The following is a 27,770-nucleotide window of genomic DNA, read 5'->3' on the forward strand; positions in this document are numbered from 1 at the left end:
CCTGGAACCTTCCAGAGAGAACCGAAGTGGCTCATACGTGGAAGGTGAGTTTGGCAGCTAGTAGCAGCTCCATCCTGTCACGGGACTGAGTGGTGTCACACCTCCTGATGACGACGGTGATGACAGCTATCGAAAGCTCGAGTGTTTTATTTGATATGCTGCGGCTTGTAAACCGAGATGATTTTATTGCATTTTCAATGAAATTTTAACACATTAATCTGTATATTGAGAAAGTAGTAAAGGAAACAAAAGAAAAATTCAGAGTAGGTATTAAAATCCATGGAGAGGAAATAAAAACTTTGAGGTTCGGCCGGTGACATTGTAATTCTGTCAGAGACAGCAAAGGACTTGGAAGAGCAGTTGAACGTAATGGACAGTGTCTTGAAAGGAGGATATAAAATGAACATCAACAAAAGAAAAATGAGGATAATGGAATGTAATCGAATTAAGTGAGGTTCTACTGAGGGAATTAGATTAGGAAATGAGGCACTTCAAGTAGTAAAGGAGTTTTGCTATTTGGGGAGCAAAATAACTGATGATGGTCAAAGTAGAGAGGATATAAAATGTAGACTGGCAGTGGCAAGGAAAGTGTTTCTGAAGAAGAGAAATTTTGTAACATAGAGTATAGATTTTAAGTGTTAGGAAGTCGTTTCTGAAAGTATTTGTATGGAGTGTAGCCATGTATGGAAGTGAAACATGGACGATAAATACTTTGGACAAGAAGAGAATAGAAGCTTTCGAAATGTGGTGCTACAGAAGAATGCTGAAGATTAGATGGGTAGATCACGTAACTAATGAGGAGGTGTTGAACAGAATTGGGGAGAAGAGGAGCTTGTGTCATAACTTGAGTAGAAGAAGGGATCGGTTGGTAGGACATGTTCTGAGACATCGAGGGATCAGGAATTTAGTATTGGAGGGCAGTGTGGAGGGTCAAAATAGTAGAGGGAGACCAAGAGATGAATACACTAAACAGATTCAGAAGGATGTAGGCTGCAGTAGGTACTGGGAGATGAAGAAGCTTGCACGGGATAGAGCAGCATGGAGAGCTGCATCAAACCAGTCTCAGGACTGAAGACAACAACAAGAAGTCACTGGCCTCAACCATGCTGGATGGGGCTGCTGAGCTGATGTTTTTAACATCTTTTTCTGGTATCATTACTTTGTGAGTGCAATAAATGTGTCTGAAGTTTTACTTCAAATGATAAAACCTGGCGTATCTAATATTAAAAATCTTTACAATGAAATATTAAATTTAGCACTTAATGTAAACTATTTTATGGAATCATGTTTTTATTCTGGAGAGGAAAAAAAAAAGACTTGTAGACACTGTGTTTACATATAATTTTCCTGATTGTGGTGTCTTTTGAAACATTCAGGCATACACAGAGTTGTAACCAAATTTGGTTACCACTGGTATGTTTGTTTTCAGCATGTTTCTTGCTTCTGGCTGTTACTGAAATCAGAACACCCTTTACAGACATGTCTGGTGCAGTATCATTTGGATGGTACAATATTTCAAATCCTTCACTACGTTATTTTCTTTTATTTAGTGCTTACCAGAGCACTCAGCCGTACAGAAATCTGGATCAGTATTAGACTTGTCGGCTTCCCTTTCTGAACCTGAATCACCAATTTATTCTTCCAGGGTATTGGAAAATATTTCTGTCGCCAAAATTCTCAGTGTCAAAACTGTGTCGAGTATGAAGGTCAGTCAACAAAGATGCAGGTAGCAGACGAACGCAGCATGGGACACAGAGCATACAGCAAAACCAAATAGTGTAAAGTCCAGGATGGAATAACAATAATATTTTGAAAGTGATGTATTACTATTCAGCACATAGAGGAGCTTTTGGCAAAAGCTTAAGTGTTTTAATAGTGTTTTCATTGTCCATGTCTGCGACTCAATGTCTGCTCTACACGAGCAAAAAACGTAGCTTGCTTTTGCAGAGTGCACACAGTTCAGAGTTCCAAAACTGTGTGGTAAGGCAGTGCAGAGACCCATCGTCGCACAGTGTACACCGCTACCATCAGAAGGCACAATCTCAGATGTGAATTTTTAAACACAGCGTGCACACAATTTGGGCATCATCTGTGTGACTAACTGCTGCTGTCTGAGCTCTACTGGGGCTGTGTCTACAGTGTGTTAAAACACAGTGGAATGGAAGAGGGTGCATGCATGACAAGGTCAATGTGTGGAAATGCCATGTAATTTTTTATGTATCCACATTGCAGCAGTCCAGTATCAAAAGTCGCAGTGATCAAATTGTTCAGAACATTGTCACAGGCTGTTCCACTCTGCTGTGTTTTAATCACTTCAGTGAAACTCTACTTTGCATGTATATAATGAATAAGAGAACAACTGTATTACTGGTCCATGTGTTAAACACACATTCTTTCGTGCAAGTTTTATACCTTTTGCCAAATAATACTTCATTTATCAGTCTTGTGAGTCTGCTGGTCACAATTCTAGGTGCCAGTGGAAGATTTGATCGTGTAATCCGATTTGTGTTTGATTGCACCAAATGGTTCCAAATGTAATGGTAGGAATGGCTATTAACTGTATAAATTACTTTGGCAATATTATGAAAAGTGTAGATTGTTCCTCACCATGTAGCGTAGATGTTGAGTCTCGGATGGGCACAACAAAAAGACTACTAAGCATGCAAGCTTTTGGCCAGAAGGCCTTCTTCTGAAATAGCACACACACACACACACACACACACACACACACACACACACACACCTGCTGTATGATGAGTAGCAATCTGTCCTTTTCATAATATTGTCATTATTCCATCCCGGATTTTCCTTTGTTTGATATGAATTGTTCTGTTTTCCTCTATTTATGGTCTAGTTTTTGTGTTTAACCAAACATGCAGGAATACAAAATACACAGTCTGATGAAAAGTATCCAAAGACCTATTACTGGACACCAATAGGGGTTGTATAGCACGTGCAGCATACAGTGGCCGACATGGTGTGACGAATTTTCATTCGAAGTACTGGGCGGGTTCGTTCATTCGTTTGTGCAGAAGGGGAGGCCGACAAGTGTTTGCCACCTTTCGGCCAGTCGGCAATGACAGAATTGAGGCATACACTCTGAAATCTTTCTCGAATGGTTTTGCAGAAACTATTCAATAAAAAAAATTCAAGAGTGAAATTGAACTGTTTACAAAATTGGAGCATCTTTGTGGATGGAAGTAGCGGATTACTCATTACTCTTGTGTATTCATTCACTGAAGCTTCGGAGCTGTATGGCTAAGTGTGGGGAACCAGTATAGTGTGGTTGTCTTTATACAGCCACTTATAATCCTCATACAGGGTGTATACGACCCGGGAGATCCGGGAAAAGCCCTTGAATATTTTCATCCGGGAGAAAACCAGGAATTTTTTAGAATTCCGGGAATTTTTCATTGTTTTAGCTTTCAGTCCAATTTTTGTGATTTTGATTGGTAAGAACCAATACTCTACAAAGGATATTACTGTATCCCGCTACTGCAGGATAATACTGCAGCGACAAAAAACCAACGAGGGGGGGGGGGGGGGGAATGAAAATAAAAGTTAAGTCGCAAAGGAAAAGCACCATATACAACAAAACACAGTATTCATACAAGCATCTGCCAACAGAAAAGGGTGTCAAAGGCTTTAGGAAGACCATGCAATGCTTCCCAACAACAAATTGCCTCCGATGAGCGTGACGTGACAGCTTTTTACATTAGATTCGTTTGAGCAGTTGCGGGTGGGCTCTTGAGCATGCGCAGTTGAGTCGCATATGAGTAGTACCTTCTTCCGCTCCTGGCTACAGATGTGTGGCTGGGCGCCACTGTCTAGTATTGCCCCGGTTCGGAAATATCATAGATCCGGGCTGATGAACAGAGCAGTCTGAGTTGTAGTGGGGTGGTGGGTAGTCCCCACATGACCTGTGTTTATTAAAATACGTTCCCATAATTACAGAAGGCTAAAATATGTTATTAGTTTCAGGTTTTATTTCCACATTTCTGACAGTCAAGCATTAATCGCCTTGCAGAACAATGAAGTTATTTTTGTCGGTGTGCTAAAGAGCTTTGGCTTTTATTAATCTTTTGCGCTGAGGCAGTCAATTGATATGAAATGAAGTGTTTAATTTCACACTGCTGGCTAGTTTCAAGTGTTCACTGCATTTCAAGCATACGTTTTCCATCTTTCAGCTCGTGTGGCATTCTGCCATAATAAAGAACCAAACATGGTATAATACAGTACTGGCGCTCAAGAAAATTTACATCTGAATCTGGACATATGAATGTGCACTTTAAGCCGAATTATGCATTTTAGTATGGTTCACGAATTTCCGATGCTCTTGAAGTATCCTCTGATGTCTTCTTTCTTTTATGACATAATGCAAGATCTTTTAATGTTTTACACGTACGAACATGCGGGCTTCCTGCGTCATCGTAGCTTCTCTAGTGCAGTGACGCCTATTATCTGGCGCTCTCTGGCAACTGCTGAAATGTACCAATTTCTACCAGGTCACAGGAAAATATTGCGAATGGTGGTTTGAAAAGTGTTACTTTCCAAGTAAATTTCCTTTTACGCAAGATGAACTATGTGCGAGAATGTACGATGAATTTCTTAAATCGAGCCCAGAAGATCAGACATGTACGTCGTTATTAAAAATTTTACTGGAACATTTGTGTGATGTATCTTAAAGTGTAACATACACAAGAAAGGTCAACATTACATGAGTAAGCTTAGCTTCTCTTGCAGCTTGTTAATCTTAGAGACCAATATCATATGTGAAAGCTTTGTTTTTCTTGTGGCAACACTATGTATCCTTTATTTATTTAAACCATTAACTTTTCTTATTTGTGTGTTCACGCTACTTAAGAGTGATCTTGCTATTGGCTGACTACATCACGTGTCCTATGCTGTCATCAGCTGGTGAGATCACGTGACCTGAGCTATGACTGGCTTACAAAAGCGCGTCGCAATGTCAGTTTCAATGCTTCAGAAAGTAACATGCTGTGTTCGGTGGAATTCGAATTTATAACTTCGTAACATGAAAATATGCAGTGTACATGTTGCTACACATCAAAGACCTAGCAAAAATGTTTTTTTTTCCTCCCTGAGTTTTGTTTTCTAAAGTGCTTGGAAATTCGATGTCTGTGTATACAAACATAATCATTCAAAGGATTGATAAATTTTACAGTGCCGAGGAAAAGTATACTGTTACTTAACACGGAAAAAGTGTATTTTCAACCGGGAAATCCGGGAATTTTTTTTTTTCCTTGTCCATGATACACACTTTCATAGCAGCGTAGTTGGGTGTCCACCTTCTTTATGTGCTTGCTAGTAACCACACTGGTGTGCAATACTACATTGCAGAGTTCCCTAAGGCGAGTACAGAGCTTTTTGGCATATCTGCTGATGCTCATCTCTGCAGAGCATCGCAGTGGAATTGTTGTGTGAACTTATTTTATGTAATACATGTTTCTAAATGTAAGATCCTATCTAGAGTAACCATCAAGTACTTTGGTTGTTGCTGATAAGAGAATTCTGTGTTATCTGTATGAATTTTCGTCTTGTGTCAAGCCACTTTGTTGTTCCGATGAAAACAGCTGATTTTGGTCTTGTTGGGGTTTGGGTATTACCTGCTATTTAGTGAAATACCCACACGATTTATTTAGGTCAGTGGTGAGAATGTTTTCAGCATCTTCAAAATGTTTGTTTTGGATAGTCAGTCGTATCATCGGCATAGCTGAACTTCGTTGACATCGTTTCAGGCAGATTAGAGGCATAGAGGTTAAAAAACATCACCGCTCGTGCTGCTCCTTGAAGCAGTCCATTATTGTTTCCTCTGTTTGCTTATGTTACTACCCTTATCATCTGCAAGCGAGTTGTTAAGTCTTACTTTGAATCTACGTCTTTGTGTAGATTTCAAAAAATTCTTCAGTATTTGTTCTGTTTGTGAATCTATTCTTCGTGGTACCTGCACGGTGTAAATTTTTTTGCTGTTGCAAAGAACCTTGCCAAGTTCTCCACAAAACTATTCTCAATTTGTCTTATGGAAGTTCCATTTAGATTTGTATGTCTATTTCGTATATGACTGGGCAATGTTGACCACATGAGAAATCTGACAGAACCATTCTGGATATGCTTTCTGGTTCACTGTTTTGATTATGAGCTGAGAAGCAGAGATCTGGATTGGAGTCTCTGCCCTGTGCTGCTGATCTGAAAGTTTTCTTGTCCTTCACATCAAATATTAGACTTGCACTGTTTTTCTCCACCCAGTCAGCAAGTGCAAGACCATTCTTGTCATTGGTGTTGTACTTCCACATTGTATGATTGTTGAAATTTTCCACATAGGGAATTGGGAGGGAAAAGGGATAGTACCTCAGCAGGTCACTGCTTGTGTGGAGTTCTGTAAACATTAGCTATTGAAATCTGTTCAACTTTTATAGTGGCATTGTGAATCCCATTGTCAAGGCCAGAGGGAAATAGTAGGCAGTTTCTATTTTGCTATGAATATAAGTGGCACAGGTGTTTGCATGATGGTATGCGGCTCCTAGTATCTCATATCCTGGTATTCTTCCTCTTTCCTGAAGATTAGCTACAGTCTATGTAAGCCTCTTTATATAGTAAGTACATCAGCGTTCCTCTCATGTGGAATTTGAGACAGAGTTTTCCATTTTGGTGTTCTCAGTCCTTCAATATTTAGTTAGCAAATTTGGAGACTATGTCTGATATTTCTTGCCATACGGCTCTTAGTAGAGCCATTACGTGACACGTTTTATTCCAAGTGTGTGAAGCCAGGAGATCCTCTCGACACAATGAGTCTGGTACCAACCGATGTTTTGGCTCGGCATGACCCAGGGTCCACTGCATGGAGCTGTTCCATGATGTGAGCGAGCTAGTTTCGTTTGTAATCATCATGCAGACATTTAAAACGTGTGGACTAAGTAACACAGCTGAAGGTCTAAACAATAGAAGTAATTATAAATAAAACTGAATTCAAACAAAATGAGGAATAGAAATCATGATTGAAATGACATATTCGAAAGCATAAAATGAGAAAAATGGAAGAAATTAATTCAAAGTTAACACATAAAAATTATTAAAATGACATTCACAAAAGTAACCTACACCATTGTATCAGTTGTTTAAAAAAAAAATAGCTCTCACTCCGAGGGACCTCCCCTTATTAGTGTTGTCCTCCAAGATTGGGTTACTTATCTGCACTTCACTGCCTGATGTATGGTATTTAAGTTTCACAGTTTGTTATGCTTAATAGAATAATCACAGAGTAAAAATTACATTTCTGAATAAAATTAACACGGAATGGCCGACCGGAGTGACCGAGTGGTTCTAGGCGCTACAGTCTGGAACCGTGCGACTGCTACAGTTGCAGGTTCGAATCCTGCCTCGGGCACGGATGTGTGTGATGTCCTTAGGTTAGTTAGGTTTAAGTAGTTCTAAGTTCTAGGGGACTGATGACCTCCCATGTTAAGTCCCATAGTGATCAGAGCCATTTCAACCATTTAACATGGAATGTTACAGCTTTGCAGTTATGGCAGATTCATGTAGCTAACCAATAGACAACTATTAACTAACTAATTAGCAAGCTAAAACTGGTGAGTGCTGCTATAAATACAACAGGAATTGATTTTGCTCATTACATTGTTTTAACATGATCAAAATTGAAATTGTGGGATTTCAATAAATTGTTTAAAAAATTTGCTACGGCAAATAGAATAACAATTTTCTCTCATCCAGAATGTAAATGGAAATACATTTTTAGATTGAAAATTATTAAAACATACTTTGCAAACAATGATGGCAGAATAATTTTAATTTATGCTATAGATACTCAATGAATCTCATTACCAACTTTCTCTCTGAGTCTTTGACAGAAGACTAAAAAATTGCTACTGCCAAATATTATGTCAAAATTTCATAAATATTTTTAATTTAATATCAAGTTGTTACAGTATGTATGTGGTGTCTGTTTTTTTTGGTCATGTTCGAAGGAACAGACACCAAATACACAGGGTGAATCACTGCAGCCTTTCATTCAAATAATGCGGAAATGGAAAGTGCTGTTGATGTGTGGTTTTCACAGAATGAATTGGTAGTCAGGTGCTTGTATTGTTATCCAATCGACAGATTGTAGCAATATATAGAAAGTGTATTTTTTGTGCAAATGTCACTTTTCTAAATGGAACAATGGCTACTGACATTGGGTAAATTTGAATGTCAGTGGTGCTTGTCACAGGATTCTAGTGGGAGTCATTTACGAGGTATCATATTTTGAAAACTTTCGACACGGACACCTGTTTGCGACATTCGACATCTGCAGTTGCTATAATCCTCTCATCATAAGAATAAACCTGATGTAAACATTGCACTGTGTGTTCTTCCGCATTTGCTGGAACCTCATTGGATTTCAGTTTCACATGGGACTGCAGTCAAGCTGTCTAGAGTACTGTCAGGTACGATAATAAGGGTACGTTTTGTGCTATGCATTATGGGCACATCGACTTAGCGGTAATACGGGACAACAGCTTTACCGGAGTGTTTAACTTGGACAGCACTGGCCGATCAGCTGATACAGCCAGCCCGCAGTTACATGGCGAGCTGCAGTTCACACGTAAAACGAGACGAGCAGAGGAGCAATACACCTTCAGATGTTGTTTAATTTTTAAGCAGCATGAAACAATACACTGCAAATCTCCCACAATACACTCCTTAGACGAGTAGGCAAAAACCACAACGTGTTATTGTTTTTAGCTAACGTACTATTGTAACTAAAAACAAGAATTATGAAAATTCCTGACTTGACCACAGGGTAATTTTTCTGCGTAAGCTGAGTGTAACGTAAGAGAGTATTTAAGGATTTCGCCGTACAGTTAAATATTGAAGCCACTGAAGCTATTACTTACAGTCAGTCGTCTCTTTCCTTATCCAAATTCGAGAAATACATTTCAGTTCTGGAAGTGTCACCTGCTACGTTGATAACGAGCCTATCAACAACAGAATCCACGAAGCCAACCAAGTGCAAAATTTTCTCTTCTTCTTTTATGACAAGCTGTTCTATATGCTGCCAGTGTTTGGCAGTGATGTGTGAAAAAGCTGCGTTTGTTAGTTCCAGTACGTCTGGAAGCTTAAGAGTCTTCTTACTTCTCAGGCCAAATCCCGCAACTTAATCCATTTTTCAGTTTCTCTTAAATCAGGTGAGTAAGGTGTGTGCAGAATGACGTCCAAACCCAACTATTGTATAGTTCTTTTGTTGTTCTAGCAGAATACGGGCAGGTGTTACCTTGGAGTAGCACCGCTTCAGTCATTCTTCCTGGTCATTGTCCTCAGACTGCGTCTGCAAGATGTCTCAGTTGTTGGCAGTAAATGTCAGCAGTGATAGTTACACCTTGGGTGGGGAATTCGATAGTGCATCACACAGTTGCTGATCCACCGGATGCAGAACTTTATCTTTTGTGGATGCATGCAGTTCTTTGTACGGTCTCAACTATTCCTTTCCTTTTCTTACGTTAGCACGATAGTGCAAAGACACCGTTTCTCATCACCAGTAAAGATGGAGGATAGGAACAGTTGGTTCACGAGCAAATTGATGATAAGCAAGCACGGATGTGTCGGTTTTTGTGATTGTGGCTTAGAGCCCGTGGTATCCGTATGTGCGGTTTTTGAACCTTCTCCATTGCCTGCTAATGTCATACGACGGTGGAATGATTGTAGTTCATCACATTTGCCAGTTCTCGAGTACCTCGATGCGATTCATTGTGGAGTAATGTGTTTAACGATCTTCATCGAACCCTTAAGGTCTTCCTGAATGTGGAAAGGCTCTAATGTCAAAACAATGCTACTTAAAACGAGGAAACCATTTTCTTGTGGGGCACTGTCCCCTTTGGTGCAAGTGTTTCTCACTGACTCCACTACTGTTAACCCTCAGTTGAACTGGAACAAAAGAAATGTCAGAAATGTTCGGATTTCTCCTTTTGGCTTTCCGTTTTCTTATGCCCACAGCTTCACTCACTATCTCCAGATCACAAAACGACAATAATGTAAACTCGAGGAACAACAGTGAAAGACAAATAAAAAATGACAATTGATAAATAAATCCGTAGCTACTGGAATACCAACAACCAAAACAAAAACACTACAGAGTTATCTATTGACCTAATCAATAAATGTACCGACCTAATAAATAAACAGCTTTTTGTCAGTGACAGCTACTATTAAAATTTTAACACAACTGATTGTACACAAGCTTTTTCATTTGTGGATACTGCAGGAATAGAAACTTCTTCATTCATAAGCTGAATGCAATGCCCTTTAAACATTTTTATGACCTTCTCAGCTGGAGCTCAGCCCTTGTTAATTTCTGATACTTCTGTTGCTAGAGAGAGCTGCTCTGATAAATTTGTCATTCTAAATGGCTCTGTAGCCTAGAACAGCCCACTGTCAGTGTGTTGCTTGTGCCGCAGGCTTCTCCCCGGCTCCGCCTGGACGAGACGGTCGTGAGGAAGCTGCTCTTCCGCATCCGCACGGAGGCGCCGCACGAGACCTGGTTCGACGAGGCGCAGGCCGCCGTGTACGAGAAGCTGCAGGTGAGAGCGCGGCCACAGAGGTGCACTTGTGCCGACTGAGTCTCCCTGTAATGTTTCTAGGGGACTGATGACCACAGATGTTAAGTCCCATAGTGCTCAGAACCATTTTTGTAATGTTTCTACAAATGACCGTCCCCACCACCAAATACTGTTCTTTGAAAGTTTGTCCTTTTGTTATTGTTTAAGCTATGACAGTCAGAAATTAGCCAAGTTTTTTGCTTATGGGGGATGGCAGTTACTGAATTACATGAAATAAAATTGTCAAAACTTCTGAACGGTTTGCGTTAGGACGTTCAAACTGAATCATTGGCTGCAGGGCACAATGTGAATTACTGTGTGCGTGCACGGTTTGGTTTAGCGATGAAGCCCACTTTCATTTGGATGGGTTTGTCAACAGGCAGAATTGGTGCATTTGGGGGACTGAGACCTCTACATTTTGTGATAGAGAAGTCTCTCCAACCTCAACAGGTGACTGTGCAGTGTAAGTGTCCAATCACGGAATAATCTGTGCACTATTTCTTGATGACACAGTGACTACTGAACGGTACATGAAGACTTTGGAAGATGATTTCATCCCCATTATCCAAAGTGACCCTGATTTCGACAAGATGTGGTTCGTGCAATACAGAGCTGGACCCCATCGAAGCAGGAGGATGTTTGATGCCCTGGAGGAGCATTTTGGGGACGGCATCTGGCTCTGGGGTACCCAGAGGCCAGTGGCGTGTGCCTCAATTGGCTGCGCCCGGACGCAGGGTGTTTGTGTCGTCGTCCTCATTTCATCATCAGCATTTGAGAACATGGGGGGGGGGGGGGGGGGGGGGGGCTGTGAAAAATTTGGTACTTTGTAGGGGCACTTATAACGACACACTTGAGTACCCCACAAACCAAACATCAGAATTGATTGGTCGCCATATTCTCCGGATCTGAATGCATGTGACTCGTTTTTGTGGGGCTATATTAAGGACAAAGTGTACAGCAATAACCAAAACGATTGATGAGCTGGAAACAGCCAGTCAGGAGGCCATCGACAGCATTGATACTTCAGCGGGTCGTGCAGAATTCTGCTATTCATCTGCGCCACATCATCACCAATGATGGCAGGCATATCAGATATGTCATTATCTCAATCTGAATATCTATAGTTATAATAGAGGGAAACATTCCACGTGGGAAAAATGTATCTAAAAATAAAGATTCAGTAACTTCCCAAACGAAAGCGTTGGTACGTTGATAGAAACAATAACAATAACAAACACAAACACACGCACAAATTTCAAGCTTTCTCAACCCACGGTTGCTTCATCAGGAAAGAGGGAAGGAGAGGGAAAGATGAAAGGATGTGGGTTTTAAGGGAGAGGGTAACGACTCATTCCAATCCCAGGAGCAGAAAGACTTACCTTGGGGGGAAAAGGGGACAGGTACACACACACACACACACACACACACACACACACACACACACATCCATCCACACACATCCATCCACACACATACAGACACAAGCAGACATATTTAAAGACAAAGAGTTTGGGCAGGAGGGTGTTTGATGCCCTGGAGGAGCATTTGTCTTTAAATATGTCTGCTTGTGTCTGTATACGAGGTGCGGCTAGAAAAAAACCGGACTGATGCTGGAAAAAACATTTATTTACAATTATTTACAATTTCATGTTATCTCCTTCAATGTACTCTCCTCCTCGGTCTCTACACCGCTCCATACGAATTTTCCACTGTTCATAGCAATGCTGCAGATCATTTTCGGTAAGTCCATACATTACTTCCGTCGCTTTTTCTTTTACTGCTTCAACAGTCTCAAATCTAGTTCCTTTCAAAGCTGACTTGACTTTAGGGAAAAGAAAAAAGTCACAGGGGGCCAAATCAGGTGAGAAGGGTGGATGATCTAAGATGGGAATGTTGTGTTTTGCCAAAAACGTCTTCACTGACAACGCACTGTGAGCTGGGGCATTGTCTTGGTGAAGGATCCATGACTTTTTTCTCCACAAATCGTTCCGGTTTCTCCGTACTCGCTCACGTAGGGTAGCCAGGACGCTAATGTAGTAATGCTGATTCACTGTTTGTCCCTCTGGTACCCAATCAATGTGCACAATCCCTTTAATGTAAAAAAAAAAAAAAAAAAAAAATCATCATTGCCTTGAATTTCGATTTTGACATTCGTGCTTTTTTTTGTCGTGGAGAACCAGGAGTTTTCCAGTGCATCGATTGGCGTTTAGTTTCGGGATCGTAAGTAAAAAACCACGATTCATCGCAAGTAATAACATTTTGTAAGAAGGTGGGATCACTTTCAATGTTTTTCAGGATGTCAGAACAAATCATTCTTCGGCGTTCCTTCTGTTCAATTGTGAGACACTTTGGAACCATTTTTGAACACACTTTGTTCATGTTGAAACTTTCATGAAGAATCTGCCTAACACTTTCCTTGTCAACTCCTGTTAACTCAGACACTGCTCTGATTGTTAAACGGCGATCTTGTCGAACAAGTTTACCGATTTTTTTCAATGTTTGCATCAGTTTTTGCTGACAATGGTCTGCCAGTGCGAGTGTCATCACTGGTGTCCTCGCGGCCATCTTTAAATCGTTTAAACAACTCAAACACTTGTGTTCACGATAAACAATCATCGCCGTACACTTGTTGTAACATTACAAACGTTTCACTTGCAGATTTTCCTAGTTTGAAACAAAATTTGATGTTAACACGCTGTTCTTTCTGTACACTCAACATTTTCCGACGCACAGACAAAACGTCAACTACTTAAAACAGACGCCACGGGCAGACTGAGTGCAGGAGGCAGATGAAACTCGAGCAGTAGGCGGAGCGAGAGTCACGTGACAGGCCACGCGACTTTCAGCCTTATTGCATTCGTTTTATTGTTTCACCAGTACTAGTCCGGTTTTTTTCTAGCCACACCTCGTATGTGTGGATGGATATGTGTGTGTGTGCGCGAGTGTATACCCGTCCTTTTTTCCCCCTAAGGTAAGTCTTTCCGCTCCCGGGATTGGAATGACTCCTTACCCTCTCCCTTAAAACCCACTTCCTTTCGTCTTTCCCTCTCCTTCCCTCTTTCCTGAGGAAGCAACTGTTTGTTGCGAAAGCTAGAATTTTGTGTGTATGTTTGTGTTTGTTTGTGTGACTATCGACCTGCCAGCACTTTTGTTCGGTAAGTCACATTCCACACGGGAAAAATATATCTAAAAACAAAGATGATGTGACTTACCAAATGAAAGCGCTGGCACGTCGATAGACACACAAAACAAACACAAACATACACACAAAATTCTAGCTTTCGCAACAAACTGTTGCCTCATCAGGAAAGAGGGAAGACGTGGAATATATATATATATATATATATATATATATATATATATATATATATATATATATATATAGTGTAGGCAGGTCAGTTGGTAAATCACGTGGGTGCTTTCACACGTGGCTCTGCCTTTGATCGTGTACACCTTCCGGGTTACAGGACTGGAGTAGGTGGTGGTGGGAGGGTCCATGGGACAGGTTTTACACCGGGTGCGGTCACAAGGATAGGAGCCAGAGGGTAGGGAAGGTGGTTTGGGGATTTCATAGGGATGAACTGACAGGTTACGAAGGTTAGGTGGACGGCGGAAAGACACTCTTGGTGGAGTGGGGAGGATTTCATGAAGGATGGATCTCATTTCAGGGCAGGATTTGAGGAAAATTTTTTTTTGCCGCTTTCAACACTACCGCTGCTATAAAATCCACCGTTTCTAGTTCACAAACAGTTCCTTTCACCTTTTAAACAACCATTTCGGCTATTTCTAATAACTCTCGCTTTATTTCCATTTCCGTTTTTCCCACATCACTGATAATTTTTAGCCGCTTCCCACAGGTTTTAACGTCATTATTTCTTCGTCAGACAATTGTTAGCCTCATTTTCATAATCTGCCACCACAAAACCATTCCTTTTAATACATTACACGCAGTTTTTTCGAAATTTTCCCGAATTTCTCCGTCGTTTAACGTGTTTTGGCGACAACACAACCACCTAACCTTTGTGCACATCGTTCTCTACCAACCCAAGTCCAACATAGCCCAGCTGTAACCAACACCTTTTCGCCTTTTTCACACCAGATCTCCAGTTACTTTCCAGTTCACCTTTATCTCTCCCCATATATTTTTATTTTCATCTTCATTTCAGCCTCATGTTACACTTTCCACCTTCTAATACCATGTCACCCTCACAACACCCCCACAACGACCCCATTAAGCTTTATTTACATTCCCTCCGCAAACATGCCTTCGCCCCAGCCAGATTACGCTCCCATATTCTATTTTCTCAGACTTGTCTAACATTTGGCATTACTCCCAAAGGCCTCACACTTAAAGTTCCCATCTCTGGCTGCAACCCTTCTTTCCATCAGTCCCTATACCAGTTCCAAACTGAACAATCCATTGCCCTCACTCACCTAATCCTTCACCTACACACCAACTTAGCCAATGAACACACCCGTCAACTCCTATCCTTAATAAAAGTCCTTAATCTTTCCTCTCCCACATCCACACCAGCTGTTCAGAGCATCGTCCTACAGGCCAACCGCAAATTAGAACAGCATGCCACCCTCCACCTCAAAAAACTATCCAATCTCCTGGTTTCCCACCTCTGGAAAGGCAACTCACTCACCCTTCACAACCTTTCCAGCAAACCTCAACCTCCTCTCATTGCACACAAACCCAGTCTCTCCCATCTACTCAATCTCCCACTTCCAGCTCCACTCCCTCCAAAACCTCAAAATTCCAATCAACACAATCTGGAACCACAACACCCTAATTCAGTAGTTAACCTTTCCTCCAAACCTCTCTCCCAATCCGAAACCTCCGTCCTATCCAAAGGCCTCACCTTCAGCCCCACGCCCAGATTCAACCAAACAGCCCTCATCAAAGATTTACTGTCCTACTCTCGTACTCTCTGCTGGAAATATCACTTTGCCACGAAGAAAAATGATCCTAATCCTACTCCTAATGATCCAACTCCCCAGGACACTATCCAAATTGAACCCTGCCTGGAACAGTTCCGTCCTCCGTCGCAGCGGGACCCACCTCCTCTTCCTCAAGATCACCCTCTCCAAATATTCCAGAAATTTCTGACTTCCAGCCTTGCATCTCAATCCTTCTTAAAAAAACCTTAATCCTACTCCCAACATCACCACTGCTGAAGCCCAGGCTATCCGTGATCTGAAGGCTGACCGATCCATCCTCATTCTTCCGGCGGACAAGGGTTCCACGACCGTGGTACTCGATCGTCGGGAGTACATGGCTGAGGGACTGCGTCAGCTTTCAGACAACACCACATTCAAAGTTTGCCAAGGTAATTCCATTCCCGATGTCCAGGCGGAGCTTCAAGGAATCCTCAGAACCTTAGGCCCCCTGCAAAACCTTTCACCTGACTCCATCAACCTCCTGACCCCACCGACACCCCGCACCCCCACCTTCTACCTTCTTCCTAAAATTCACAAACCCAATCATCCCGGCCGCCCCATTGTAGCTGGTTACCAAGCCCCCACAGAATGTATCTCTGCCTACGTAGATCAACACCTTCAACCCATTACATGCAGTCTCCCATCCTTCATCAAAGACACCAACCACTTTCTCGAACGCCTGGAATCCTTACCCAATCTGTTACCCCCGGAAACCATCCTTGTAGCCATTGATGCCATTTCCTTATACACAAATATTCCGCATGTCAGGGCCTCGCTGCGATGGAGCATTTCCTTTCACGCCGATCACCTGCCACCCTAACACTACTTCCTCAAATCCTGCCCTGAAATGAGATCCATCCTTCATTAAATCCTCCCCACTCCACCAAGAGTGTCTTTCCGCCGTCCACCTAACCTTCGTAACCTGTTAGTTCATCCCTATGAAATCCCCAAACCGCCTTCCCTACCCTCTGGCTCCTATCCTTGTAACCGCCCCCGGTGTAAAACCTGTCCCATGCACCCTCCCACCACCACCTACTCCAGTCCTGTAACCCGGAAGGTGTACACGATCAAAGGCAGAGCCACGTGTGAAAGCACCCACGTGATTTACCAACTGACCTGCCTACACTGTGATGCATTCTATGTGGGAATCGCATGAATGGACACAGGCAGACAGTGTTTGTTGGTAATGAGGATCACCCTGTGGCTAAACATGCCTCGGTGCACGGCCAGCACATCTTGGCACAGTGTTACACCGTCCGGGTTATCTGGATACTTCCCACCAACACCAACCTATCCGAACTCCGGAGATGGGAACTTGCTCTTCAATATATCCTCTCTTCCCATTACCCACCAGGCCTCAATCTCCGCTAATTTCATGTTTCCGCCACTCATACCTCACCTGTCATTCAACAACATCTTTGCCTCTGCACTTCCGCCTCGACTGACATCTTTGCCTAAACTCTTTGTCTTTATATATGTCTGCTTGTGTCATATATATATATATATATATATGTGTGTGTGTGTGTGTGTGTGTGTGTGTGTGTGTGTGTGTGTGTGTGTGTGGGGGGGGGGGGGGGGGGGGGGTTATAATAGAGGGAAACATTCCACGTTGTTGTTGTTGTTGTGGTCTTCAGTCCTGAGACTGGTTTGATGCAGCTCTCCATGCTACCCTATCCTGTGCAAGCTTCATCATCTCCCAGTACCTACTGCAACCTACATCCTTCTGAATCTGCTTAGTGTATTGATCTCTTGGTCTCCCTCTACGATTTTTACCCTCCACGCTGCCCTCCAATGCTAAATTTGTGATCCCTTGATGCCTCAAAACATGTCCTACCAACCGATCCCTTCTTCTAGTCAAGTTGTGGCACAAACTTCTCTTCTCCCCAATCCTATTCAATACCTCCTCATTAATTACGTGATCTACCCACCTTATCTTCAGCATTCTTCTGTAGCACCACATTTCGAAAGCTTCTATTCTCTTCTTGTCCAAACTGGTTATCGTCCATGTTTCACTTCCATACATGGCTACACTCCATACAAATACTTTCAGAAACGACTTCCTGACACTTAAATCTATACTCGATGTTAACAAATTTCTCTTCTTCAGAAACGATTTCCTTGCCATTGCCAGTCTACATTTTATACCCTCTCTACTTCGACCATCATCAGTTATTTTACTCCCTAAATAGCAAAACTCCTTTACTACTTTAAGTGTCTCATTTCCTAATCTAATCCCCTCAGCATCACCCGATTTAATTTGACTACATTCCATTATCCATTCCATTCAACTGCTCTTCCAAGTCCTTTGCTGTCTCTGACAGAATTACAATGTCATCGGCAAACCTCAAAGTTTTTACTTCTTCTCCATGAATTTTAATACCTACTCCGAATTTTTCTTTTGTTTCCTTTACTGCTTGCTCAATATACAGATTGAATAACATCGGGGAGAGGCTACAACCCTGTCTCACTCCTCTCCCAACCACTGCTTCCCTTTCGTGCCCCTCGACTCTTGTAACTGCCATCTGGTTTCTGTACAAATTGTAAATAGCCTTTCGCTCCGTGTATTTTACCCCTGCCACCTTCAGAATTTGAAAGAGAGTATTCCAGTTAACGTTGTCAAAAGCTTTCTCTAAGTCTACAAATGCTAGAAACGTAGGTTTGCCTTTTCTTAATCTTTCTTCTAAGATAAGTCGTAAGGTCAGTATTGCCTCACGTGTTCCAGCATTTCTACGGAATCCAAACTGATCTTCCACGAGGTTGGCTTCTACCAGTTTTTCCATTCGTCTGTAAAGAATTCGCGTTAGTATTTTGCAGCTGTGACTTATTAAACTGATAGTTCGGTAATTTTCACATCTGTCAACACCTGCTTTCTTTGGGATTGGAATAATTATATTCTTCTTGAAGTCTGTGGGTATTTCGCCTGTCTCGTACATCTTGCTCACCATATGGTAGAGTTTTGTCATGACTGGCTCTCCCAAGACCATCAGTAGTTCTAATGGAATGTTGTCTACTCCCGGGGCCTTGTTTCGACTCAGGTCTTTCAGTGCTCTGTCAAACTCTTCACGCAGTATCTTATCTCCCATTTCTTCTTCGTCTACATCCTCTTCCATTTCCATAATATTGTCCTCAAGTACATCACCCTTGTATAAACCCTCTATATACTCCTTCCACCTTTCTGCCTTCCCTTCTTTGCTTAGAACTGGGTTGCCATCTGAGCTCTTGATATTCATACAAGTGGTTCTCTTCTCTCCAAAGGTCTCTTTAATTTTCCTGTAGGCAGTATCTATCTTACCCCTAGTGAGACAAGCCTCCACATCCTTACATTTGTCCTCTAGCCATCCCTGCTTAGCCATTTTGCACTTCCTGTTGATCTCATTTTTGAGACATTTGTATTCCTTTTTGCCTGCTTCATTTACTGCATTTTTATATTTTCTCCTTTCGTCAATTAAATTTAATATTTCTTCTGTTACCCAAGGATTTCTATTAGCCCTCGTCTTTTTACCACGTAGGAAAAATATATCTAAAAACAAAGATGATGTGACTTACCAAATGAAAGTGCTGGCAGGTCGACCTGCCAGCACTTTTATTTGGTAAGTCACGTGTGCGTGTGTGTGCGTGTGCGTGTGTGCGCGTGTGCGTGCGCGTGCGCGTGTGCGTGCGCGTGTGCGTGCGCGTGCGCGTGCGTGTGCGTGTGCGCGCGCGCGTGTGTGTATACCTGTCCCTTTTTCCCCCCCAAGATAAGTCTTTCTGCTCCTGGGATTGGAATGACTCCTTACCCTCTCCCTTAAAACGCACATCCTTTCATCTTTCCCTCTCCTTCCCTCTTTCCTGATGAGGCAACCGTGGGTTGCGAAGGCTTGAAGTTTGTGTTTGTGTTTGTTATTGTTATTGTTTCTATCAACATACCAACGCTTTTGTTTGGTAAGTTACTGAATCTTTATTTTATTGAATATCTGTAGTGACGTTTACATCTGGAGTAAAGTGTGTGCATGCCATAGTTTGTAATTAATTTATGTTTTTTATTTCTTCATATAGTTAAGTAATTGTCACCCTGTATGAGTGTGTGCTGTCTGTTCTTACAGATATGTCCAAAAGGACAGACACCACGTGGAATCCACAGCTGTGATACATATTCTGTAAATTGAAGGCGACTTTAAGCAGAATGTGCAGAGACGAGCGAAAACGCATGCCAGACTGGGACTCGAACCCAGGAGCTCCTGCTTACAAGGCATTTACGTTGATCGCTGTGCCATCTGGAGACAGTGTTCACGACAGTTACGCAGACCGCTCGGGTACGCCCCTCAGTCGACCCACATTCTCAGCTAATTCGAGCTACCTGCAGTCCCTGTCCACCTCCGCACTCGCTACTTTTAGATTCCCACAGGAGCCCAAATGTGATTGTGGATTCGCGCTGAAGGTGGTGGATTGGTAGTCCATTGAGGGATCTCTGTTATACGAATATGTGGGTCAGCTGAGGGGCATACCAAGATAATCTGTACAGTTGCGATAAATGCTGTGTCTCTGTGGCATATAGTGGTTAACGCAACTGCCTAATAAGCAAGAGAGTCCAGGTTTGAATCCCAGTCCGGTGCACATTTTCATTAAATGCCGCTGAGTCCACGAAAGACCCGATGCAACTGACATTGAGACATCCTTCCCTTTCCTTTTCTTTCTGATCCCCTCCACCTTCCAATTTGCATAACAAGCTCTTTGTTTGTAATGAGTGTTGATTAAACAGTGCAGTGCAGAAGTGGAAATTTTGTGTGATGCTTTCCACTTCAAATTTCTTGTAACGCCATGACTCGGCAACAGTGCTTCGGAATATTTTGTCCAACTACTGGTAATAAATAATTTACAGAAAATCTGTTTAAAATTGTTATCTTTTTTTAAAATTGCAGTGGGACTGTTGCACAGTTTACCAAAGTTAATTAACTGATTATTCCACAAAAAATATTGGCACTGTGCACGTCACAATCGAAGGTTCGGCATGAGACTTAACCAGAGACAGTGTCAACAATAGGCATATCGAGGACTGCAGTATATCTTATTTTCTATCAGTATGCAGCTGTGAAAACATCTGTCCCAAATGCGTTCCCACACATTGAGTGAAGTTCAAAAACAGGTGTGTATCATTTGGTAGGCAGAAATGGCCAAAAATTTCAACTGAGTGTGTGCAAAATATGTATGCAATTTTCTAAAGAGGGACAGAATGTGGATATATTCATATGAGGTGGAAACTAAGCACAAATTGACTGTTTGGGTGCTCCAAGATAAATGAGACCAACAGAAATGGTTTTTTTCAGAAAGTACTTGCAAGGAAAAGATTGCCTTTGCCTTTGTCTTTGTCTTTGTCTTTAGCTGTTGAGACCGCCAGTTAATGTCTGGCTGTTCTGGCTCGTGCGCCGACAGGCAGGGCAGTGGAGCATCCACAATCACAACTAGGTAGCAGTGGGCAAATATCTGCCTAACTGTCGAGCTGTAGCTATGCAGCTGTACTGCACCAACCGAACGCACGGTTGTGTGGGGGGCTGAATAGTCTGTGCATGCCCGGAAGAATGAATGCCGTAAAGCCACGTGGCTGGTAGCCTATTCTAGCTGCACCTGTCCCAGGGCAAGCTGAGGGTACCAGGGAATACCCGTGCCCTATGGAACTGCATCAGAACAGCCTGTATTAGAGGAAAGCAGTTAATGCCAAATGATGTATGAGAATTTGTTTGCAACAAATCACTGCATCACTGAAATGAGGAAAATCATTGGGAATTGTTACCTTGTTCTTAATTGTGGCGATGCCAACAGTCACAGACACGTCAAACAGTTGATTATTTGGTGGGCAGAAACATCAAATTAATGTCTCATTGCCTATATTCATCTGATTTATCTTCTAACAACTTTCTCTTGTTTTTGTATGGGAAGAAAAAAAGGAAAAAGTACATCAACCATGATTTTCATCACCTCAAGAAGCTGTTGCATCCACCCAAAACTATGGTTTTGTGATACAAAACATAATGGAAATTCTGTCGCCACTGTTACTTTGAGCACGTACAAAAGTGTAAAGCGAAGTGGTTTCAGATACACAGTATCTCATCGAAAGTATGCGGAAACCTATTCGTGGACATTATGTGGAGGAATGGCGGCCCATTCACCCTCAAACCCAAACCAGAGGTGGTAGTGAATTTATTTATTCTTCATAATTACAGCCTATTATCTGAAAAGCTAAAATAGGCCATTCAAATCCCATTTCCTTGGATAGCATTAAATTATGTATTTAATCTTTCCAGATAAGAAGCTGTAATTATTAAGAATAAATTAATTAGTTAATTCACTACCTCCCCCAGAGAGAGAGAGAGAGAGAGAGAGAGAGAGAGAGAGAGAGAGAGAGAGAACAAACAACAACAACTATTTCTACTGCTCCAAAACTACATTGAATCTTTAACCATTTACCCAACCACTATCTCCTACAAACACAACAGAATTTGTTCTCTGTTTGTTCATTTATTTTGGCACGTTGAACTTGTAGATGGTTATCTCCGCTACTGGATCTGCCATAGTACTACCCCGGTCAACAGCCTTAGTCTGCTGGATTCTTCAGCAGTTTGGCAGCATTTCTAGTAGTTCCACACATAAATCACTCCTTGAAGTCCACCCTTCCACGATCACTTGCACCCGAGCAGTATAGATTATGTCAGTATTTTGCTCAGTCGTCACCAACCTAAGTCGTATTCTCTCCGTGTGCAGAGTATGCCGTTTTGCCCGGATGGCAGCACGGTGGCTTACGGTTGAATGTGTCGTGAAGTCTTCCTCGACTGCCCCGGATACTGCGGCTGCAGTATTGTCAGAGATGGACCAGGTTGACTCATTCCCTGGTGCTGCTTTGGGATCCAATACCCTTAATACCTGACATCCACTACCCGCTGCATCTTAATAGAGTGCACAGTGCCTCATCGTGTGTTCCGGTGTGTCCACACTGCCGCAGGTGCAGCTATCATTTGCTGTCTTTTGATTTTTTACGCAGCTGTGGCATAAGGGCCACAAGAAGTCAGATTTGTATTGGTCCACTTGATGGGTTAAGAAATCTCATTTTTAATCTCTCTCTAATGTTAGTGAGAAATTGGTACAGTCTCCTGCCAGTACTGAAGTGTCCCATTCATTTTTCCTCTATTGTAATGTGCGATCTTTTATTTCCTTTTTCAAATGGGTCTCAGATTAGATTAGATTAGTACTTGTTCCATAGATCATGAATACAACACTTTGTAATGATGTGGAACGTGTCAGGTTAATAAAAAGTGTCTATACAAGATATTACATTACACAATATTTTTATTTTTTTAATTTTTTATTTTATTTTTTATTTTTTGTGGGGGTTGGGGAAATTACCCAGTTACTATATCCAAAAATTCATCTAATTTCCCTTTAAATGCTATATGGCTATCTGTCAGACTTTTGATGCTATTAGGTAGGTGACCAAAGACTTTAGTGGCAGCATAATTTTCCCGTTCTGAGCCAAAGTTAGATTTAACCTCAAGTAGTGAAGATGACCCTAATAGCATAAGTAGCTGAACTCTAACGTTTCAGGAGATCCTCAGTGTGTTTTTACCAGTTCAACCCCTCATCAATGCAACACCTAGAAATTTTGAGTATTCTACCTTAGCTACCGATTTCTGATTGAAGTCTATATTTATTAATGGTGTCATTCCATTTACTGTGTGGAACTGTATATACTGTGTTTTGTCAAAGTTTTCTCCTAGTGTTGCAGCCATGTGCACTGCTATTACTTTTGAATTCGTTCGGATTGTTAATAACAAATTTCATAAGTGAATATATATATATTATGAGGCTACAGTGAAGATTTCTAGCTCTTTAAATAAGTGCCTGCAGGATGATCTTGGATGAGCTCCAGCAATTATTCTGATTACACGCTTTTGTGCAATGAACACTCTTTTACTCAATGATGAGTTACCCCAGAATATGATGCCATATGAAAGGAGAGAATGAAAATAGGTGTGGTAAGCTAATTTACTCAGATTTATATCTCCAAAATTTGCAATGACCCTAATAGCATAAGTAGCTGAACTCTAACGTTTCAGGAGATCCTCAGTGTGTTTTTACCAGTTCAACCCCTCATCAATTCAACACCTAGAAATTTTGAATATTCTACCTTAGCTACCGATTTCTGATTGAAGTCTATATTTATTAATGGTGTCATTCCATTTACTGTGTGGAACTGTATATACTGTGTTTTGTCAAAGTTTAATGAGAGCCCATTTGCAGAGAACCACTTAATGATTTTCTGAAAAACATCGTTTACAATTTCACCAGTTAATTCTTGTCTGTTGGGTGTGATAGCTATACTTGTATCATCGGCAAAAAGTAGCAGCTTTGCATCTTTGTGAATATAGAATGGAAAGTCATTAATATATATTAAGAACAGCAGAGGACCCAAGACCGAACCTTGCGGCACAGTTCCGAGCACCCTTCGTACTACCATTTGATTGCCTTTTTTTAACCAGAAGAAGGCTCCCCTTTCCTAATTTCCAAGTCCAGTGTCCATATTCCTATAATTACTGACAAAGTATCATTCGAGGTAGTGCAGTAGGAGCCAGTTAATCGTAGTAGAACACCTCGTTGAACTGTTGTCACTACCGAGACTGGCTTCACTAACAGCAATCTGTGAGCCCGATTGCTCGTGCCATATCCTATGACTGGTAGTAATATAGATTGGTGGTATACTCTGATTGTCTTCAAGGAAGCCAAAATTGCCTATTTGCAGTGGTTACAATTTTATTCATCAGATTTGTACCTTTTCTACCTGCTTCCTTTACGTGATGTGTAAAGTTAAGACATTGTTCCAGAAATACCCCTAGATATATCGTTACTGCACTTCTCCTAATTGTTACATCATTTAATTTTTCGATTTCTTATTAGGTCCCCATCCAACAGCAGGTACGTTGTTTTGTGAAGTTGTGGAGGGCTGCGTTAAATTTGTCTTCTATAATTCAATATGGGGTCTATTGCTACAGCCCAAAACTCCGGACTACACACACTGTCCACTGTGGAAAGCCTTTTGTTGTTGCCTTCATTAGTTTCATTCCTGGACTTCTTACAGAAGCACGTCACCTGTGGCAATAATCTCTCACGCAATTCTGGACTCTCCAAATCCCTAAGGCGACCAAAGAAAGACGGCTGATGTAGGTTATTGAAGGCGCCAGCAATATCAGTCGTCATTCCTAGGGCGTACGTAGAATGAGTATCTGTCGCTAGCGAAATTGCCTTATTAATTGCATCTTCAGTTGACTAGCCTCTTTCAAACCCGTATTGGTGAGGGCTTATCTCGCAAAGCAGGTTGTGATCTTGTAGTCTTTAGCATAATAGCTTTTCAAATCTCTTGCTGAGAACGTTCAGAAGACATACTGGTCTGTAGGTTTTGGATATAATTGGATCCTTTTCTTGCCCTTTACTAATTATTGTTACTTCAGCATTCTTCCACAGTGTTGAGGCCCTTCCTTGCAATACACACTCATTGATCAGATCACACAAGTAACTATTTCATTGGTAACATACGGCTTGTATTACATCGGGAGGAATCCTGTCTTGTCCTGGAAATTTTTTTCTTTTTCAATCTTAAAATTATTTTCTTAATTTCTTCTTGTACGAAGGGGTACACAAGTATCTTGTTTCTATATTCTTCCCATAACATTTCCCTTAACCTACCCGACCGTCTTTCTTCTCCCATCGTCAGGGGGTACTTTCTCCATTAGCAGGGCGGTTGACTGTTTCCAGCTTTCTGTTACCGTTCTGAGGAGGTAGTGAACTCGAGTGCCGGGATCTAGAGCGAAGTTGGCTTTCTAAACGATCACAGAGGTGTTCCGTCGAAATTTGAGTCGGCACCCTGGGCAGGCCAGTCCATTTCAGGGATGTCACTGCCCACAGACTGTTGCCTCACAGAAGCTGCTTTATAACAGGTTTCATTGGCATGCCGATACAATCAGCGATTGTCTCTGAACTGCTCCTTTACTGTGGCAAGTACACAGTGCTGTAAAATGCATTCTTATCCTTTCACATTTAGTGTCTCTTTTTTTATTTTAATTTTTTTATGTAATAATGAGACCACAGCCTCACCATGAAAACACCCCCATATCGTAACATCAGCTCCCGTGTACCTCGCTGTCGGCATTATGCACAGTGGCAGTTAACATCATCTAGGCATTCGCGTACCCAAACCCCTCCGTCAGATCTCCACAGGGTTTAGTGTTATTCGTCGCTGTAAATAACTCATCTCGAGTCACCGATTGTCCCACGGGGGTGCTCTCGATGGCACCTCGAGCTGTCTTAATGTCAACCTCAGACCTGTGTACGGATTACGAGCAGCTGCTCGTTCATTGTACCGCCGTTCTTTTTGACTCATTACACACAGTCATTGTGCCATGTGGATTGCTGGTAGCAATTTAGAACTCGGGAGTAATTTTCTCCATTGATGTTATGCAATTTTTTTACAACTGTCTTCTGCAATGTTCAGTGGTCCCTGTTTGTCAGTACACTGTGTGATTAAAAGTATCAGGACACCTGGCTGAAAATATCTTAAAATGCCAGGTAACTTAAAATGCTGGAATTCAGTGTGGTATTGCCCCAAACCTAGCATTGATGACAGCTTCCACACTAGCAGGCATAGTTCAAAAGGGGGCTGGAAGGTTTCGTGAGGAATGGCAGCCCATTCTTCACGGAGTGCTGCACTGAGGTATCGATGTTGGTCATTGACGCTTGGTATGAAGTTGGCGTTCCAAAACATCCCAAAGGTGTTCTATAGAATTGAGGTCAGGACTCTGTGCAGGCCAGTCCATTACTGGGATGTTATTGTCGTGTAACCACGCCGCCACAGACCGTGCATTATGAGCAGGTGCTCAATCGTGTTTAAAGATGCAGTCGCCATCCCCGAATTGCTCTTCAACAGTAGGAAGCAAGAAGGAGCTTAAAACATCAATGTAGGTCTGTGCTGTGCAAGCCCCCTCCAAGGAAAACATGACCACACCACAACACCACTGCCCCCGAATTTTACTGTTGGCACTACACACGCTGGCAGATGACGTTCACCGGGCATTCGCCATACCCACACCCTGCCATCGGATCGCCACATTGTGCACTGTGATTTGTCACTCCACACAACATTTTTCCACTGTTCAATGGTTCAGTGTTTAGGCTCCTCACACTGACTGAGGCATCGTTTGGCATTTACAGATGTGATTAGTGGCTTATGGTCAGCTGCTCGATCGTGAAATCCAAGTTTTCTCACCTCCCGCCTAACTGTCATAGTACTTGCAGTGAATCCTGGTGCAGTTTGGAATTCCTGTGTGATAGTCTGGATAGATGCCTGGCAATTACACATTACGCCCCTCTTCAACTGTTGGCGGTTTCTGTTAGTCAACAGACGAGGTCGGCCTGTACGCTTTTGTGCTGTACGTGTCCCTTCATGTTTCCACTTCACTATCACATTAGAAACAGTGGACCTAGGGATGTTCGCGAGTGTGGAAGTCTCGTGTACAGACGTATGACACAAGTGACACCCAATCACCTGACCACATCTGAAGTCCATGAGTTCCGCGGAGCACCCCATTCTGCTCTCTCGCGGTGTCTAATGACTACTGAGGTCGCTGATATGGAGTACCTGGCAGTAGGTGGCAGCACAATGCACCTAATATCAAAAACGTATGTTTTTAGGGGTGTATGTATACTTTTGATCACATAGTGTACATGAGGTCTACCTGGTCTCAGTTGAGCTGTGATCAGTCCTTCACATGTCCCCTTCACCGTCACATCACCAACAGTCCACTCGGGCAAACCTAGCGGGGTCGGAATGTTCGCAGCAGAGTGCTCCGAACATTACTCGGTGCTCGTCGGCTGCCTTAGAACGCGTGATGTAGGTGCCCAGAACGAGTCTAAACTTGACTGCCGCCATTTGTGACTTCAGCTATAAGGTGACGTTCATGGAGTAGTCCACATTTGGAGTCTCTGAAATTTCCTGGTGAACCCATTCTGCTGCCGCTGTCTCTGTACTGACAACACAATACTCACTAACTCCTTTTCTTTGCGCAGGTCCACCTGCAAGACATCTAGTGGTCAGTTGTGCATTACATACAGGTGTCGAATACTTTTGACCAGATAGTGTAAAACAATTTGCACCAGTACAGATTTTTCCTTCATTGTCTTCACAAAAACTTAAGA

At 42.1% G+C, this 27,770-nt stretch overlaps 1 protein-coding gene across 3 annotated transcripts in view; it reads left to right on the top strand.

Annotated features, from left to right (window-relative positions):
• LOC124553802 (sorting nexin-13-like) overlaps positions 1-27,770 on the top strand; it is a 419,627-nt gene that overhangs the window by 239,691 nt on the left and 152,166 nt on the right. For all 3 annotated transcript variants that reach the window (XM_047127777.1, XM_047127778.1, XM_047127779.1), the window contains one exon: positions 10,473-10,595. In XM_047127777.1, the coding sequence (XP_046983733.1) occupies positions 10,473-10,595 (123 nt within the window). The remainder of the gene's footprint in view (positions 1-10,472; positions 10,596-27,770) is intronic.

This window comes from Schistocerca americana, chromosome 11 (genome assembly GCF_021461395.2).
Source record: "Schistocerca americana isolate TAMUIC-IGC-003095 chromosome 11, iqSchAmer2.1, whole genome shotgun sequence".
NCBI classification, from domain to species: domain Eukaryota; kingdom Metazoa; phylum Arthropoda; class Insecta; order Orthoptera; family Acrididae; genus Schistocerca; species Schistocerca americana.